General features: G+C 42.0%; 1 protein-coding gene across 2 annotated transcripts in view; it reads left to right on the top strand.

The window, feature by feature from the left end:
* Positions 1-15,417: 15,417 nt before the first annotated feature.
* PPP4R3A (protein phosphatase 4 regulatory subunit 3A) overlaps positions 15,418-17,303 on the top strand; it is a 39,895-nt gene continuing 38,009 nt past the window's right edge. Inside the window, exon 1 of one of the 2 annotated variants that reach the window (XM_084873801.1) lies at positions 15,418-16,459. In XM_084873801.1, the coding sequence (XP_084729927.1) occupies positions 16,318-16,459 (142 nt within the window). In that variant the 5' untranslated portion in view covers positions 15,418-16,317. The remainder of the gene's footprint in view (positions 16,460-17,303) is intronic. The other variant, XM_084873802.1, reaches the window with a different exon arrangement.

The raw sequence follows: 17,303 nt of genomic DNA, 5'->3' as shown, positions 1-17,303 counted from the left end.
AACTGACCTCCAAGCCAATTGGTTGTGAGGATCAGCTGTGTCTATGCCGAGAGACAGCCTTATTTGACTAGACGTGGAAAATTGCAAAAGCCTCTGTGTTCAGCTTGGATGGAATGAAGTTTCAGGGTGGAGCCTATAGCCTTGGCTTCCTGTCAGCCCCATCCTATGAGGTTCCTGAATCTGTGTTCCTCAGTGTCCTTTGATACTCGCTGCTTTGGTACTCGCTGCAAGCACCTCTGAGAGAAAAGTGCCCTCGAGTTTCGCCCACTACCAGACTGTCTAGTCTCTCCCCCAATGATCCCGGAACTGGGGTTCAGTGCAGTTGGAAGTGGGATTGGAAATGGGGTTCAATGCAGACCGGAGCTTTTGTCTCCTTCCCGCTAGGGCAATCCAGCGGCACAGTCAAAAGTCCGTCCTCTGCGCACAATGTGAGTGATTCTGGGGCTCTGCCTTTTGCTGCTCCCCAGAGTTTCCACCTTATAGCCTAGAATCCCTCTGTATGAGCCTGGGTCCCCAGGGTCTCGCCCAGAACTGGGGTTCAATGCAGTCAGAACTAGGGTTCAGCACAGTCCGGAGCTTTTATCTCCTTCCCGCTAGGGAACACCAGCCAGCCAGGCACTCAGCCGCCCCCACCTCTCCAGCTCAGTCCTCTCCCCATGTGCGCACCGTGTCTCCATACCTTAGGCTTTTACAGCTCCTCTGATTTTCCTTCTGGTTTTCTCTTTCCTTCTAGTTGTAGAATTTCCAGTCAGTCAACTGTCCTGTAGTTCTGGATAATGTCCACTTTGTATTTTACTTGTATTTTTTTGAAATTGCTGTGTGAGGCTGCAGTTAGGCATTTAACTATGCCTCCATCTTGGTTTCTCCTGTCTGGGACATTTAATTTTTTAGCATAATGGTAAAACTTTAGGGTAATAACGGTAATGCTATAAAGGCCTTTGTTGATGATGGCTAATTTGGACTCTCTTTTCTAAAATGGCAAACATTTTCCCCTCTCCGATCAAGACCTAGGAACACACTCATGTGTTTTTGCGTGGTGGCAGGTGTCTGTAATAAGGGGGCCTGCTGGAGAGGATGCAGGTTAATTGTGCTGACTGGGGGCTTCTGGGCATGTTGGACTAAAGGTGTCTTTTTCTGATGAAAAAGAACTTTTCTGGCAGAGAAAAGTTATAACCACAGTCTTTCTGCCTTTAGACTTGTAATTTGACCTTCCTCAAACATTCCTGCATTCCTAGAATAAACCCTACTTGATCGTTATGTTTTGTTTTTCTAGTACACTGTTGAGTCTGGCTAACTAATAATTTATTCTGGACCTTGCGACTGTCAGTGTAACTGAAATTAGCCTATAATTTTTTCTTTCTGGAACTGTCTGTGTCTGGTTTTGGCATAAATGTAGTTCAATCATAAAATGAGCTTGGCAGCTGTCCCTCTCCTCTTTCATGGAAGTGTTCACTTAGGACATGGGTTGTGTGTTCCAGAAAGATGTTATAACTCATTGGGAGAAAAGATTGACAGCAGCCTCCCTGGGCTTCCCTCTTCCTTATACTTTATCCAACCTCCTGGATTTACTAATGTTTCATTTTACTGAGTAATCTGTTTTTCATTCTCATTTTCTACCCCAACGGCTTTTAAAAGCACTTCTTCTCTTGGTCTTCCAGCTTAGTACGTTCTTCTTCCGTTATTCATTTGACCATTTATTTATTCCATATGTTGAGTTTCTTGAGTTGACATTATTCACTTATTTGACAGATATTTATTCAACTCCAGGCGCTGTTCTGGGCCGCCACTAATAAACCTGGATAAGGGACAAGGAGCAGGTTGTCTTTCCCTCCTCCAATAGGTATTTCCCCCTCGGTGATGGAAGTGACATTTGTTTCTTAGTTCAGCCCTTGTTTAATATCGGAACAGATATGTTTATTGTGGTTCTCCTGCTTTCCATTTTATTCTATACTAAAGATGCCTCTTTTTTCTAATATCTAATATATATTAAAATTTATATTTCAGCTTTGAGGTGCCTTTTTTCTTTCATTTTAGAGTTTAGAAATAGCGTCTACATCTTGAGGTAGGTTCTAATCATTTGTTTTAATTTGGTAGAGAGAATTTTCTCTTTGTTTTCTTTCCTAATTTGAGAGCATGAATACCTACTCATCACAGGCATTCATTCATTTGTAATAGATAAATACGTAATATGTACTTGTTTGGTTAGCATGTGTGCTCCAGGCCACATGCTAGGTGTTGGGGCTGTAAAGGTGCAGAGAGTGTGTCTTCTTCCCTTATAGAATCTGGGATCTACCAGGTGGAAAAACATAAGTTTAACCAAAAATATTCAGGTATAGTGCCATTACAAAGAAGTTGTTAGCAACATGAATAAATGTAAAGGAAAGAAGGATTTAAACTCAATAGAATTAGCAAAGAGTTTGAATAGGGTAAAAGGCTTGACCTATCTATAATTACAGGGAACGGTGTGCCTGGGACGTGGGTCTTGAATAAGAAGAAGGAAGGGTATTGACACATGGGAAGAATAAGTTGTTGTTGTCATCATTTTTGCCTTTTTCCTATGGTATTTTTTCAGATTATGGTTACATTTTGAATAATATTTGGGCCTTGCTAACTTTCCTAGAAATAAAGAGTCTCATAGGTTGATAAGCCATTCAGGGTAATGCTGACCATCATCATGGCCCTCGTGGTCATTTTTTTTTTTTTTTTATCAAAATATGTCCCTTCCCCACAACTTCATACAGCCCAAAAGAGTAGGGCTTAAAACCCTATGTATTTACTTTTTAACATTTTCTTTAAACAGGTGCCATTAAGATTAGAAACGCTTTTTTTCCATGATGTGTTCTTTGTTACAGAAAACTGATGCTGTTACCTGATTGGTATTCCAAGAGAAAAAAAATAAATCACAGTACAGGTAAAAATAGGCTGTAAGTAGGTGATAGTTTAAATGTCAATTATACATGTATTAAAATTTATTTTTGACTAAACTATTTTGAACCAAACTTTGAAGTTCATAAAAAGGTTAATAATTGGTTTTAATCGCTTCACAATGTTAAACTTAAAACATTTCAGTCTAGCCCAGTTGGTATGGCTCAGCAGGTCCCAGTTCAATTCCTGGGGTTGTGGGCTCAATCCACAGAAGGGGGTGTGCAGGAGGCAGCTGATCAATGATTCTCTCTCATCATTGATGTTTCTATCTGTCTTTCTCCCTCTCCCTTCCTTTCTAAAAATCAATTAAAATTTTTTTAATTATTTCAGGATAAATACTTTCATACTAAAAAAGTGTCATGTAACCCAAGTTTCTAATACTATAAATATTTAAATTTGTTATTCTCAAAAAAATTTTTAAATATATTCTATTGACTTTTAACAGAGAGGAAGGGAGAGGGATAGAGAGTTAGAAACATCCATCAGCTGCCTCCTGCACACCTCCTACTGGGGATGCGCCCGCAACCAAGGCACAGGCCCCTGACCAGAATCGAACCTGGTACCCTTCAGTTCACAGGTCGACACTCTATCCACTGAGTCAAACGGGCTAGGGGCAAACGTTTTTTAATTCAGTACTTCCATATGGACCAATGAAGAGATTAACTTCAGCTAAAAAAATTTTATTAAGAGGAGTAAAATTAAATAATTTTTCAAATGATAAAAGCAATAATGCCACTGAGCCACACCAGCCGGGCATGATGGTAGTTTTAGAAGTTCAGTTATAAAGGAGCAACAGGGAACAAAAACTTGGATGTAAAGTATTTAACTTGGCCAAAACCAGTTTGGCTCAATGGATAGAGCATTGGCCTGTGGACTGAAAGGTCCCAGGTTCAATTCCGGTCAAGGGCATGTACCTTGGTTGTGGGCACATCCCCAGTGGAAGGTGTGCAAGAGGCAGCTGATCGATGATACTCTCTCATTGATGTTTCTAACTCTCTATCCCTCTCTCTTCCTCTATGTAAAAAATTAATAAAATATATATATTTTTAAAAGTGTTAATGAGAACAGCTGTTTGAATGTAGGTTGGTAGAATGTGACAGGAAGGTAAATTGGCAATATACTTATAAGCTTTGGATATAGTCATACTATTTGTCTCAATAGTTCCGCTCCATGAAGTTATCCCAATGAAACAACCTTAACTAACCACTAAGAATTAGGGGGAAGAAGGGCTGATAGCCAGAAATTTAAACAATTACTGTGGCCTACAACCAACCACTCAGCACGAACACCTTCCTAATCAGATGGGTCACTGTTTGTAAATAACCACTTTCCTTATACTGACACATACGTATGAGCCAAATGGCAGCCTGTATGTGAGGGTGTTCCCCACAGGATTGCTTAGACTAGTAATAATTAGAAGCCACTTAAATGTACAATAATAGGAAATTGGTTAAATTAGTGTTGATACATCCACATGGTAGAATACAATAAAGTCAGGATTCTAGGGAATAACATAATAAACTTAATGCCGAGTTACAGAATTAAGTAATTATAAAATACTATGCACTGTATGATCCAAATATGCAGTGCAATCCAACTTTTATTTAAAACATACAAATTGAGAAAACAGACTGCAAAATTACCAGCGGTTATGTGCAGGGTAAGAGAATCACAGCTGTTTCCAATTTTTTAAGTTTTGGAAATTTTTACAACCAACTTGCACTAATTTCACAAAAGACGAATGTGTTGACCAATATTATGAGAAGAGATATTTTTCATATTTTGTGTTTTCTCTAGGGAACAGGGCTTTATTTGGAGACACTGATGATGAAAAAATTGTGGCGATTCCTGGGTACAGTGATTCCTGGTTAGTTTCCATGTTACTGAAATTAGGGATAAGCAGAAAACTCTGGTATTTGCCACAGGCCTAAAAGAGTGCCTGTTGCAAAGACTTGATCCTTATGTGACTTTAGATGTCAAGATGACATTAAATGGTTGCTTCATTCCAGCAAATGTCAGCATTGGGTTGAAAAGTCTCTTCTACAGAATGAAGTGGTCTTAGCATATTGACCTGTGGTCATTTCAGGATTTTATCTTTGAAATCATCCCAGCTGGTAAAGGTGAGCTTGATATGTGTCCTCTATCTTTCATATCTACCCCAACTTTATCCAAAAAGTCTGTTTACTATGTTTTATTAGATGCACAATGAAATCTGGTTGATTTTAGCAATTATAATTCATTCAGAGAAGACATTTTTCTTATTCCCTTGAATTTTCAAAATTCTCTCATCTAAAAGTGCTAGTATTATTTTCATACATAGGTGACTTTTTAAAAACAGCTTTATTGAAATAGAATTTATATACCAAAAATAATTGACCTGTTGAAAGCATATGGTTCAAATATTTTTTGCATATTTAGAGAGTTGGGCAACCATCACTATGATCTAAGTTTAGAATATATCATCACCTCAAAAAGGAACTTTATATACCCAACTAGAAGCCCAGAGCATGAAATTTGTACATGAGGGGGGCAGCAAGATCATCCCCAACCTCCCTCCCCTGCCAGCCAGATCACCCCCAACTGCCTTCCCCTAAGGGGCTGAAGGGACTGGAGGATGCCAGCTGGATAAGGGGGAGGAGAGGCTGAAGGAACTGGGGAATTCCAGCTGGATGAGGCATGCTCTGCCTGCCGCCCCCAGGCAGGGCTGAGGGATTGGGCACTGCCATCTTGTGAGGGCATGATGGTTAATTAGCATATTCCCTGTTTATTAGATAGGATAGTAGCCAATCCCCATTCTGTACAACCACTAATCTATCTTCAGTCTCTACAGAGTTGTTTTTTCTGGACATTTCCTATACATTGAATCACATAGGATGTGACCTTTTGAACTTGCTTCTTTCACTTAGCATAATTCTTTTAAGTTTCATTGCTTTTTATTGTTCAATTCTATTCTATTATTTTGAGTAACACCACATTTTATTTATCCATTCCTCGGTTGATGGATATTTAGGTTATTTCAACTTTTATGCTATTATGAATAATGCTGCTATAAACATTCACATCCAAGTCTTTGTGTGGATATATGCTTTCATTTCTCTTGAGTGGAATTGCTGAGTCATGTAGTAACTTTAGATTTACTGTTGCAGTGTTTGTACATTCTCACCAACAATGCTAAGAGTTTCGGTTTCCCCACATCCTTACCAACACCATCTATTGTCTGTTTGGTTCAAACATGAGGATAAAATATCAAAAGGCCGATAGCTTGTTGTGTTCTCAAGAAAGGAAGCCTAAAGCATGTTCTTCCCTTTCATGTTTAAAAAGGGGAAGGAGTAATGGGGTCTCACTTAGCATATTAGAGAAAGAAGTCAGGGCCTCAGTAAACCCCTGAGGCACGGCAGCCAATGCATATTGTTGGTCAGTACAAGTGAAGGCAAAAGGTCTTATGAATCGGGTGATAAAAGCAGAACATAAGTCAATGGCTATGAAGTGAGTGGCCTGTAAGACTGAAATGGCATGGGGTTAGGAACTAGGGGACAACTGGGTTTGACGTCCCTTTTCTTGTTCACAAGGCTTGCACTGGCCAGTCTCTATTGGCAGTAGCTTTGATGAGAGGATGAAGGGACTAAGAGCCCGTTGTCAAGGAGACGGGAAATTACAGGCTGAAAACTGGAGGGCTTCTGCTTTTAGAGGATATGGCAGAGCCCTGTCTGGGTAGCTCAGTTGGTTAGACTGTCCTCACCATACACCAACATTTTGGGTTCAATCCCTGGTCAGGGTACATAGAAGAATGAATGCATAAATAAGTGGGACAACAAATCGATATTTCTCTCTCACTCAAATCCATAAACAAAAAAGATAATTCCAATGTTATCTGAACACTTGCACAAGAAAAAGAAAAAAGTGAAAACTGCCCAGTTCTTTTATAAAGCTTAATAACTTTAATGATAAGAATGAGCAAGTTTACTTTTGAAGCTAGATGCAGAAATCCCAAGTAAAATATTGGTAAAGAGCACAGCTGTGTCTCAAAAATAAATAAATAAATAAATAAATAAATAATAATAATAATAATAATACATAATCAAATAGTATGTTTCAGGAATATATGAATCAGGAAGCTATTTCATTACAATTGCAACAACAAGTTGAAAGATTTGACCATCAAATCAGAGGTTTGCAACCTCTGACCTGTAGATGGAAAGGTTCTCCTGGTAAAGGACTTACAAGGTTAGACATACAGAAATCAGACGTATGTTGGTTATTAAATTTTAACTGACAATAGTGGCCCGGTGGTTCATTGGGCCTTCAATTCTGTTCTTCACCCCCTTCTCCTCATTTAGAAACATAAAGGTATACTTAACTTCAAATCTGTTTAAAATGCAGCTCTCCACCAGGCACTCTCACATGGAGTTTATCGAATGAGCCAACACTCTTTTAATGTTTTGTTCTTTTTAATTAAGTTCATGCAAGTGGTGTTGGTTAATAAAATTACATAGGTTTTAAGTGTACAGTTCTATGATACATAATCTGAATATTGCATCGTGTGCCCATCACCCAACTTTCCCCCCATTATTTAATGTTTTAAAACTCAAGAAGTGAAGGCCATTATGAATTTTCAAAAAGCGGACTCCCGAATTCAAAGAGAATGTTGCAAGTCTTGAGTCAGGGACTACCAGGGGCTGTATTGGGAGGGGGGGATGATCATTCTAGTGAGGAACATCTCCACCTTCTGGCACAAATAGGAAATGCAACAGAAAACAGTATAGGGAGCCACTAGACATGATATGCTCAAAGATCGAAATCCTTTGAAAATTAGTATAACGTTGCACTTTCTTTTTTCTTTTTCTTTTTTTCTTTTTCCTTTTTATTTTATTTTATTTTATTTTATTTTTTCAATTTCAGTATGTATACACTTTGACTAAGTGCTTTCATAAAAAGTCCTGAGAATGGATACTGATATTTGAGTCACTGGCGATCCATTATACAGAACAGTCCTCAAGGTATTCTGAATGGATATCCAGTTTTGAGAGCAACCATCGCTCACATTTCAGAGGTAGCATGCCCAAATTCTATGCGGCCTTATTTATTTTTGTACAGAAGACATAGTGCACATGTAATCACTCTTTTCAGTAATTGGTTGTAAAAGGATATAACAGTCATTATTTAAGAGGCATTCAGGGAAGGTGAGAGAATGAAAAAGTATAAAGAACACTTGGATACTTGAATCTGACCTAGAGCAGCCCTGATCATGTCAATTGTTTCATGGGGTTTTTTTGTTTTGTTTTGTTTTGTTTTGTTTTTTGGTTCCACATATAAGTGAAATCCCATGGTATTTTTTTTTTTTTTTTTGTGTGTGTGTGTGTGTGTGTGTGTGTGTGTGTGTGTGATTTATTTCATTTGTCCATCCATGCTTTTGCAAATGGCAAGATTTTGTTCTTTTTATGTCTGAGTAATATTCCATTGTATATATGCACCACTTCTTCATCCATTCATCTATCAATAAACACTTAGGTTGTTTCCATATCTTGAATATTGTAAATAATGCTGCAATAAACATAGAGATGTATATGTCTTTTCGAATTCACGTTTTAGGTTTCTTTGGAAAAAATATCCAGAAGTGAAATCGATGAATCCTTATTTCTCTCTTATTATAATCCTTGTTTTAAAGTCAATTTTGTCTTATATAATTATTTCTACCCCAGTTTTTCAAAAATTTTCAATTGCATCACATATCTCTTTCTATCCCTTTACTTTCAGGCTGTGTGTCTTGATCTGCAGTTGGTCTAATGTAGGCAGCACAGGTTTAGGTCTTGTTTTCTTATCCATTTAGCACTTTATGTCTTTAGATTGGAGCATTTAATCTATTTACATTTAAAGTAGTTTTTAATATTAATGTAGTTAATGCCATTTTAGTCATATTTTTCCCCTTCTTCATCTTCTTAAAGAAGGCCTTTTAAAATTTCTTGTAACACTGTTTTGGAAGTGCTGAGTTCTTTTAGCTTTTTTTTGTCTGATAATATTTTTATTAAGAGTGCTTCCTTGCCGAAACCGGTTTGGCTCAGTGGTAGAGTGTCGATCTGCAGACTGAAAGGTCCCAGGTTCAATTCTGGTCAAGGGCATGTACATTGGTTGCGGGCACATCCCCGGTAGGGGGTGTGCAAGAGGCAGCTGGTCGATGTTTCTCTCTCATCGACGTTTCTAGCTCTCTATCTCTCTCCCTTCCTCTCTGTAAAAAATCAATAAAATATATTTTAAGGAAAGAAAAAAAAAAGAGTGCTTCCTAGATATTGTTAGGCTAATTGTTGAAAATGTAACAAATAAAGTTCCAATCATTTTTTCACAGAAAACTTAGAGGATATGAAATTGTAAAAACCCCTTTAGCTTTTGAAGCATCATATCCCCAGAGAATGTGAAGTGTGTAAACCTTAGAAAAATCTTACATGTAAATTAAATTCCTCTTCAGAAGTTACAATATTTCCAAAGAATCTTTCCAGGTAGTTTTTTTCCCCATAAGTAAATTAACTGTAAAATTTGTAATTCAATATCAACTAGTATTCAAATAGTTGCAGAACATAAATTTTTATCATTCATAGGCTACTAAACAGGATCGAAACTTCTGCACACATTTGTTCACTTTGTATTTATCAGGCTTTTCATTTAGGACTACTAGTGGATTAGTAATTGCGTATTACTATAGCTATGTAATTTATACTACAAAATGACATGTTGACAGTACTTAGTTTAAAAAATGGTGTTTGCCGAAGCCGGTTTGGCTCAGTGGTGGAGCGTCAGTCTGCGGACTGAGGGGTCCCAGGTTCGATTCCCGTCAAGGGCATGTGCATTGGTTGCGGGCACATCCCCAGTGGGGGGTGTGCAGGAGGCGGCTGGTCGATGTTTCTCTCTCGTCGGCGTTTCTGGCTCTCTATCTCTCTCCCTTTCTCTCTGTAAAAAATCAATAAAAATATATATTTTTTAAAAAATAATAAAAAAATAAAAAATAAAAAATGGTGTTTATAAACTGGATTCTATTTAATATTATCAGTTAATGTTTAGCACTCAATTTCTAGTTAGTCAATATTCTATTTGACCTTACAATTTGCTAATGTTTAGAACTCAATATTCTTTTTCCTTAAAAAAAGAATAATTTTCCTTTTTCCTAATAGAGAGTCATAAAGATATCCTTACAGTCAAGTATTTTATATTGAACTTTCTCTTCCTTAGTTGTCATTAAATGTAGTTTGATTATGATATTTTCTCTGAATTCAGCATTACTTCCTCTTGGTTCCATGTTCTCACCTGCATGTTATGTATAAACAACTGTTTTGAACTTGAAAAGCATCTGTAGTTATATTGAAACCTTGTATTTTCTTTCCAGACATTCTGTTCCTTTAAGTGACTGGGATAAGGTTGGACACTGAGACTAATATGATCAAAACACTGCTGGTAAGAAATGTAAGTAAACTGGATTCAATTCCATTAGTAATATAAATATCAGGCTACTCTAACTTAGTTCCTTTTCTTTGAGATACTTAAAACCCTTTATGACTATTAATATAAAGACTTTCAAAAATTCTATTTATTGATTTTAAGAGAGAAGAGGAAGAGAGAGAGAGAGATTTGTTGTTCCACTTATTTATGCCTTCGTTGGTTGCTTCTTGAATGCAGCCTGACTGGGGATCCATCCATAACCTTGGTATATTTAGGGTCAACACTCTAACCAAACTGAGCTACCCAGCTAGGACCTAGAGAAAGACTGCTTAAGATTTTCAGCCTACCTAGACAGAAAACAATGATAATATTCAAATTGTTTCCTAATGGCTATTATTAACCTTAAGATATCATCATAAGAGTAGCTATATTTAGCCCTAGCTGATTTGGCTTACTGGATAGATGGCCTGGAGACTGAAGGTCCCAGGTTCGGTCAAGGGCCTGTACCTTGGTTGCGGGCACATCCCCAGTGTAGGGTGTGTAGAAGGCAGCTGATCAATGCTTCTCTTATATATGTTTCTAACTCTCTATCCCTCTTCCTCTCTGTAAAATATCAATAAAAAAAATATATTTTTTAATGTATTTTTATTGATTTTTTACAGAGAGGAAGGGAGAGAGATAGAGAGCTAGAAATGTCGATGGGAAAGAAACATCGACCAGCTGCCTCTTACACACCCCCCACCGGGGATGTGCCCACAACCAACGTACATGTCCTTGACCGGAATCGAACCTGGGACCTTTCAGTCCGCAGACCGACGCTCTACCACTGAGCCAAACCAGTTTCGGCTATTTTTTTTTTTTTTTAAAGAGTAGCTATATTTAACTTTATTTTGCATTATATCACCTATAGTGAGGTCAGTGGTGGCCCTTAAAAACACAGACCCATGTCCTACTTCCTGAAACTTCTGAATGTTCTTATTGGTGGGAGAGGGGGCAAAGGTGTGGGGGTGGGGGGTCTTTGCAGAGGCAATTAAGTTAGTGATTTTGAGGTGGGGAGGCTGTTCTGGATTATCTGAATGAGTCTTAAAAGCCATCACAATTTCTTATAAAAGAAAGGCAGAGGCAGGTTTGACAGACACACAGAAGACACAGCCGAGGAGGAAGCCATGTGACCATGGCGGCAGAGACTGGAGTGAAGCGGCCATGAGCCCAGGAGCACCTGCATCCTAGAAGCTAGAAAAGGCCAGGAGCAGATTCTCGCCCCTGGAGCCTCTGGAGGGAGTGCAACTCAGCTAACACCTCGATTTCCGGCCTCTGGCCTCTGGAACAGTAAAAAGTGGGGTTTCCATTGTCCTAAGTCAGTGTACAGAGCACTAAGTTAAGTATACAATTTTACCTATATGTTCCCAAAAATTCTAGTTTAGCACTTCTTAGTTGGGATTCAGGAATTTGTATTTTAACAACTCCACCAGGTGATTCTCCTCATGAGAGAAGTTTGGGAAACACTGTCCTAAGTCATGCAGTTTGTGGTAATTTGTTACTGCAGCTCTAAGAAAGGAATTAGATAATTATACCCATAATCAGCATCTGGTTGGTGTAAGACAGGTGGTTAAATACATGCATAACTATTGTCATTGACCAAAACATCTTTTCATCCCATTTACAAGAGCCGTTTCTTAGAATGTAGGATGTAGTACATTTTCAAGAATGAAATAGATGGGATTTAAATAGTCTTGTATTTCAAAAACTTTCTTCTGATATGCTCCTTATGTTTTATAGAACTCTTTACTTAAGGAGATACCATGACTGTATGAAATAAATTTTTGAGCACAGTCTGGATCTCAAACTTCTGACACAGGCTCCAACATTTCATTTGGGAAATATAGATCAGCTCTATTAAAACAACCTCACAGAGAGTGCATAGATATTTTACAATATTAGACTTTTAAATGTCTCTGTGTTTTACATAGGTGTCTTGAATTTTTTGCTTAAACCTTTGTTTCCAGCAGTGTCAGCTCCTGCCCAAGTTCTCAGCCTGCTGCTGACCTGCCCTATGGATTTCAGACTTGCTTAGTTGAACCCTACTATCTATATGCAATTCCTCAAAATCTCTGTACAAATGTATCCTACTGGTTGTTTCTCTAATAGGACCCTGACTAATACAACTCAACTGGTTGGTTGGTTTTTTTTTTAAGATCATATTAAAGAGTTCATTTAAACATAATTAATTTCTTTTTTTAATTTAAATTCTTTATTGTTTAAAGTATTACATGTTTCCCTTTTCCCCCATTGATCTGTCCCGGGCTGTTCCCAACCCCCAGCACATGCCCTCACCCCCTTACTGCCTGTGTCCATGGGTTATACTCCTATACATGCATACAAGTACTTTCATAATTAGTATTTCTTATACATAATTTTAAATCTTTTTTATTCAACAAATAACCCCCGATATCCAATTTACTTTAAAAGTACATTATAAGAAAACATGATTTTTCCACAAATTATTTCAGGTATGGTGTAGGGATCAAATAAGCAATAACACGAGTAGATTTAACGATGTCTTTCTGGGTCAAAGTAGATAAAATTATTGCCATGTCTTGATGCTTGAAATTTTTGCATTTTACTTTTTATAAAAAAACAATGACTTTGTTTTTTATGATTTTCCAGGATTTAAAAAAAATAAACTATTTGCCATCAACCTTATTTCCGTTCTGTTATGAATTTGTGGAAGAACAGCTTAGGACCACTCCGGTTGTTCCTACCCATTTGCTGGCCTGCGCAGGGGGGGCTGCAAACAGGTCTTCAGTGGCAGGCTGAGCAGGAAACTGCATTATGGGCACAGAGGGCACCTGCACACCTTCAGGCCTGTCTGCCGACCTCAGGCTGAGCAGCAGTGAACTTGGGAGCGGGAGCAGCCCATTCACCCTGAAACTTCTCCTTGGTCACAGCCTTTCCAGCAGCAGCTTGCTCTTCCTTTTCAATCTCTTCAGTGTCTCTAATTTTCATTTTGTTTGTAAATGATGGAACTCTCAAGCTGCCTTCTCAAACACTTCTTTGTATTTGAGCATTGGGGAAGAAAGAGCTCAGGCCTCCTTCTGAATAGATGGTTAGAACTCAAACTAAGTTGCAAGTTTGATGTGAAATTCCTGTTAGTGTTGAACACCTGAACCTGCCATAAGGGTAGACATAGCCACATGTGGCTACTGAGCACTTGAAATGTGGTTAGAGGAACTGAATTTTAAACTTTATTTTTTTATTAAATTTTTAATTAAAAAATTGGTAGTTGATTCAGTTTGGAAACATTTTAAGTATGTTTGAAATAACGAGAATGTGAATATTTTTCTATGGTAAATTTAATTAAATCTAAATACAGGTCAGGTATTTCCAATGAAAAGTTAGCATGCAAATAGAACTTACACAAAGGGTAATATACACATTGCATTTTAAACTTATATGCAGGGTAATATGCACATTGCATTTTAAACTTAGTACAAAAAAAAGGAATGTAAAATGCCTTATTATTTATTTACTAGAGGCCCAGTGCACAAAATTCCAGCCTGGTGTCCCTCAGCCCGGCCTGCACCCTCTCCAATGTGGGATGCCTCTCATAATCCAGGACTGCTGGCTCCCAACTGCTCACCTGATTGCCCCTAACTGCTTCTGCCTGCCAGCCTGATCACCTTCTAACCACTCCCCTGCCAGCCTAATCAACACCTAACTGCTTCCTTGCCAGCCCAATTGCCCTTAACTGCCCTCCCCTGCAGGCCTGGTCCCTCCCAACTGCCCTCCCCTGCAGGCCTGGTCCCCCAACTGCCCTCCCCTGCAGGCCTGGTTGCTCCCAACTACCCTCTTCCGCAACCCAGTCCCCCTAACTTCCGTCCCCTGCAGGCCTGGGTCCCCACCAAGTGCCTTCCCCTGCAGGTCTGGTCTCTCCCAACTGCCCTCCCCTGCTGGCCATCTTGTAGTGGCCACCTTGTGTTCACATGGGGGCAGCCATCTTCTGTGATGGAGTGATGATCAATATGCATATTACTCTTTTATTAAATAGGATTAGATATGATTAATATTCTTGAGATTGCACTCAATAAAATAATTAAATGTCAGCAGTTTCTTCATACTTTTAAAAAGTGGCTACTATAAATTTAAAATTACATATATGGCTTGCATTTTATTTCTAGTGGACACCCATGATCTAGACAGCCTGGCAAATGGAAACAACCCCTTAAATGGTGACTATTATTTGCAGGAAAGGAGTCAGAATGTTATTTATTACAATTAACCATGCTTAACATGTAACTTTATTTTTGTTAGTCCCTCAAGTTGTTTTTGCAACAGGGAGGGATAGAAGATAATTGTCCGGATAATGGATAATGAAATGGAATTATAAGGGGAGATTTCAGACTAGTCACTTCCTGGTTTTTTTGTTTTGTTTTTTTTAATCCTCACCCCAGGATATTTTCCCCATTGATTTTTAGAGAGGGGGGAGGGACTAGAGGAGAGACACATCCATTGATTGCCTCCCTCAGGCGCAGGGATCAAGCCTGTAACCCAGGTATGTTGCCCTGGACCCAAATCGAACACCCGACCCTCCCATCCGAGGGCCGACGCTCTAACCACTGAACTGCCGGCCAGGCCAAGACTAGTCACTTTCTGAACATGGTCCCAGGCCCAGAAAATGTCCCAAATTTCTACACTCGCAACACCAATGAGTGCCCCCCACAGCTCCCAAAGCCAAAAACCTATGGCCTTTCCCTGAAGGTTTTCAATTATTTCCAAAGGAGAACCGCCTCGAGTTCGAGAGGCTCCGGTGTCCCCAAAACTCCGCGCTCCAGGTTCCCAGCCCCAAAGGCGGCCCGGAAAAGACAGTCGCAGAAGCGGGCTCGGGCTGGACCGCGAGCCGCACGGGAAGGCGGCGGGCCAACTCAGAGAGCCCCAGACAACCCCGCTCGCTGAGGGCCCAGAAAACTAGCGCAACCGCCCGGCGGGAAGCGGGCCCACGACCCTGCAGAATCCCCGGGCCGGCTTGATGACGCACACAGAGCGCGACGCACGCACAAGGCGCGACGCACGCCGCTCCGCGCTCGCACGACGCTGCGTGCTGGGAGCGCGAGGGAGTCCGGCCGTCACCGGCGCGACCAGCGTCTCCCCCTCCTCCGTACCCTGTCCTCCCGCCACCTCCGCGGCTCGGCGCCCGCCTCCTGCCTCCGTCCGAGGCCTTCGAGGTAGCGAGGCTCCCGGCCTCGCTCCTGTCTCTTTAAATGGTGGGGTCAGTGGGCCGCCCCTGCAGCTGCTGCCTGGGTGGCCCCGCGCGCCGCTATTGAGGGGCGAACCAAGATGGCGGCGGCTTTGGCTCCGTGAGGAAGACGGAAGAGGCGGCGGCAGCGGCGGCGGAGAAAAGAGGTTTCCGATAGCCTGGGGCGCTCAGCTCCCGGGGGCTCTCGGAGTCTCCCGCGCAGGGGAAGTAGCTGCCGCTGGGGCAGGCGCCTGTCGGCCTGGGACACTTGAAGCCGGAGAGCGGAGCGGAGCCGCCGGCTGCGGTGGCAGGGCCAGGTGTAAGGGAGGAAAACATGGCGGCGGCGGCCTGAGGAGGCGGCGGCGGTGGCGGCGCGGGAAGCGGCTTGGTTGGACATCATGGTGGGAGCGGGAGCAGGGCAGTGACCGGCGCCCCCAGTTTGCACCGCGGCGGGAGGCTGCGAAGCGCTGCGCCCCCCCTCCCCTCGGGACGGCCGGGCTGGCCGGGGCCGGACAATAGCGCCGAGGCCCCGGAGGCGAGGAAAGGCGGCGGCCCACAGCTCTGCCCGGGAGCGGGCCATGCGGGCGGCAGCGCGGCCCCGCGGCGGCCAGCGGCGGCAGTGAAGCCCGGGAGCCCTCGGCTTGCGGGCGTCTTTCCGCCTCGGCTCCCGCCTCCCCGGCCCCTCTTCCTGGGCGACTCCGGCGGGGCCTGTGGCCCGGCCCCCGGGCGGCACGATGACCGACACCAGGCGGCGGGTGAAGGTGTACACGCTCAACGAGGACCGGCAGTGGGACGACCGGGGCACCGGGCATGTGTCGTCGGGCTACGTGGAGCGGCTGAAGGGCATGTCCCTGCTTGTCAGGGCCGAGAGCGACGGTGAGTGACCCCCTAACGCGGCGGGACCCACGGCCCTGGGCCCCCTCCCAGGTCCTTTTGGGCTAGGGGGGCCTCTTACTGCGAGGACGGAGGGGGCGAACCGCCGGGACCCCGGCCCCGGGAGCTGCTCGGAGGGCGCTGCAAATGGGTTCTCCCTCCCAGTGCCTGGTGGCTCCTGCGGGTAAGAGCCCGGCCGTTCGGGCCGTGCCGTGCCGCCTGGGAGTGTGGGGAGGTCGGAGACGGGATGGGGAGTCCGGACTGGGTTGTTGGGCGCTCCAGTGACCTTGAGAAAAGCACTGATTAATCCGAGCTGCCTCCTTAGTTCACCCATCTGTAAAGCAGGCATGCAACTCTTTTTTTCGGAGCTGAGAAAGTTCTTCGCCGTCTCCCTCTTTGGAAGAACATTTCGCTGTGTCTTTTTCTTTTTTAAACGTTTCTGCTACACCTTTCTGATCCTGTTGCAGGTTGCCTACAACTGGTTCGTGGTTCTGGCACCTCTACACGCGGTAGAGAAAGAAAGAAAAAAATGCTTCTTTGCTGTGAGAAAATAGAGTTGGGTTGCCCCAGCGTTAGTTTTCTTTTTCATTAGTGATGCAAAGTTTTGTGTGTCGTTTCACCGTGTAACTGTCTTGCAAGTTTGGAATCGTTCGGTGCCAGCTTTTTTCATTGCTTAAAAGGTGTATTCGTTATTTGGTTCGGTTAACAGGTGGGGGAAAGTTGGCAGATAATCTGAAAAACCGTTCGAATCTGCCCTGGTGCCTGTGCTTCAAATATTTGGAAATAGCCCTCAAGGTTCAAAGACCAAGTTGTTAAAAAAAAAAGTTTCACATTTTTAAAGATTTAC

The sequence above is a fragment of the Pipistrellus hanaki genome (genome assembly GCF_964339955.1).
Source record: "Pipistrellus hanaki genome assembly, chromosome: 1".
In the NCBI taxonomy this organism is placed as follows: Eukaryota; Metazoa; Chordata; class Mammalia; order Chiroptera; family Vespertilionidae; genus Pipistrellus; species Pipistrellus hanaki.
The sequence above is the reverse complement of the archived record's forward strand: the minus strand, read 5'-3'. Positions and strand labels throughout refer to the sequence as shown.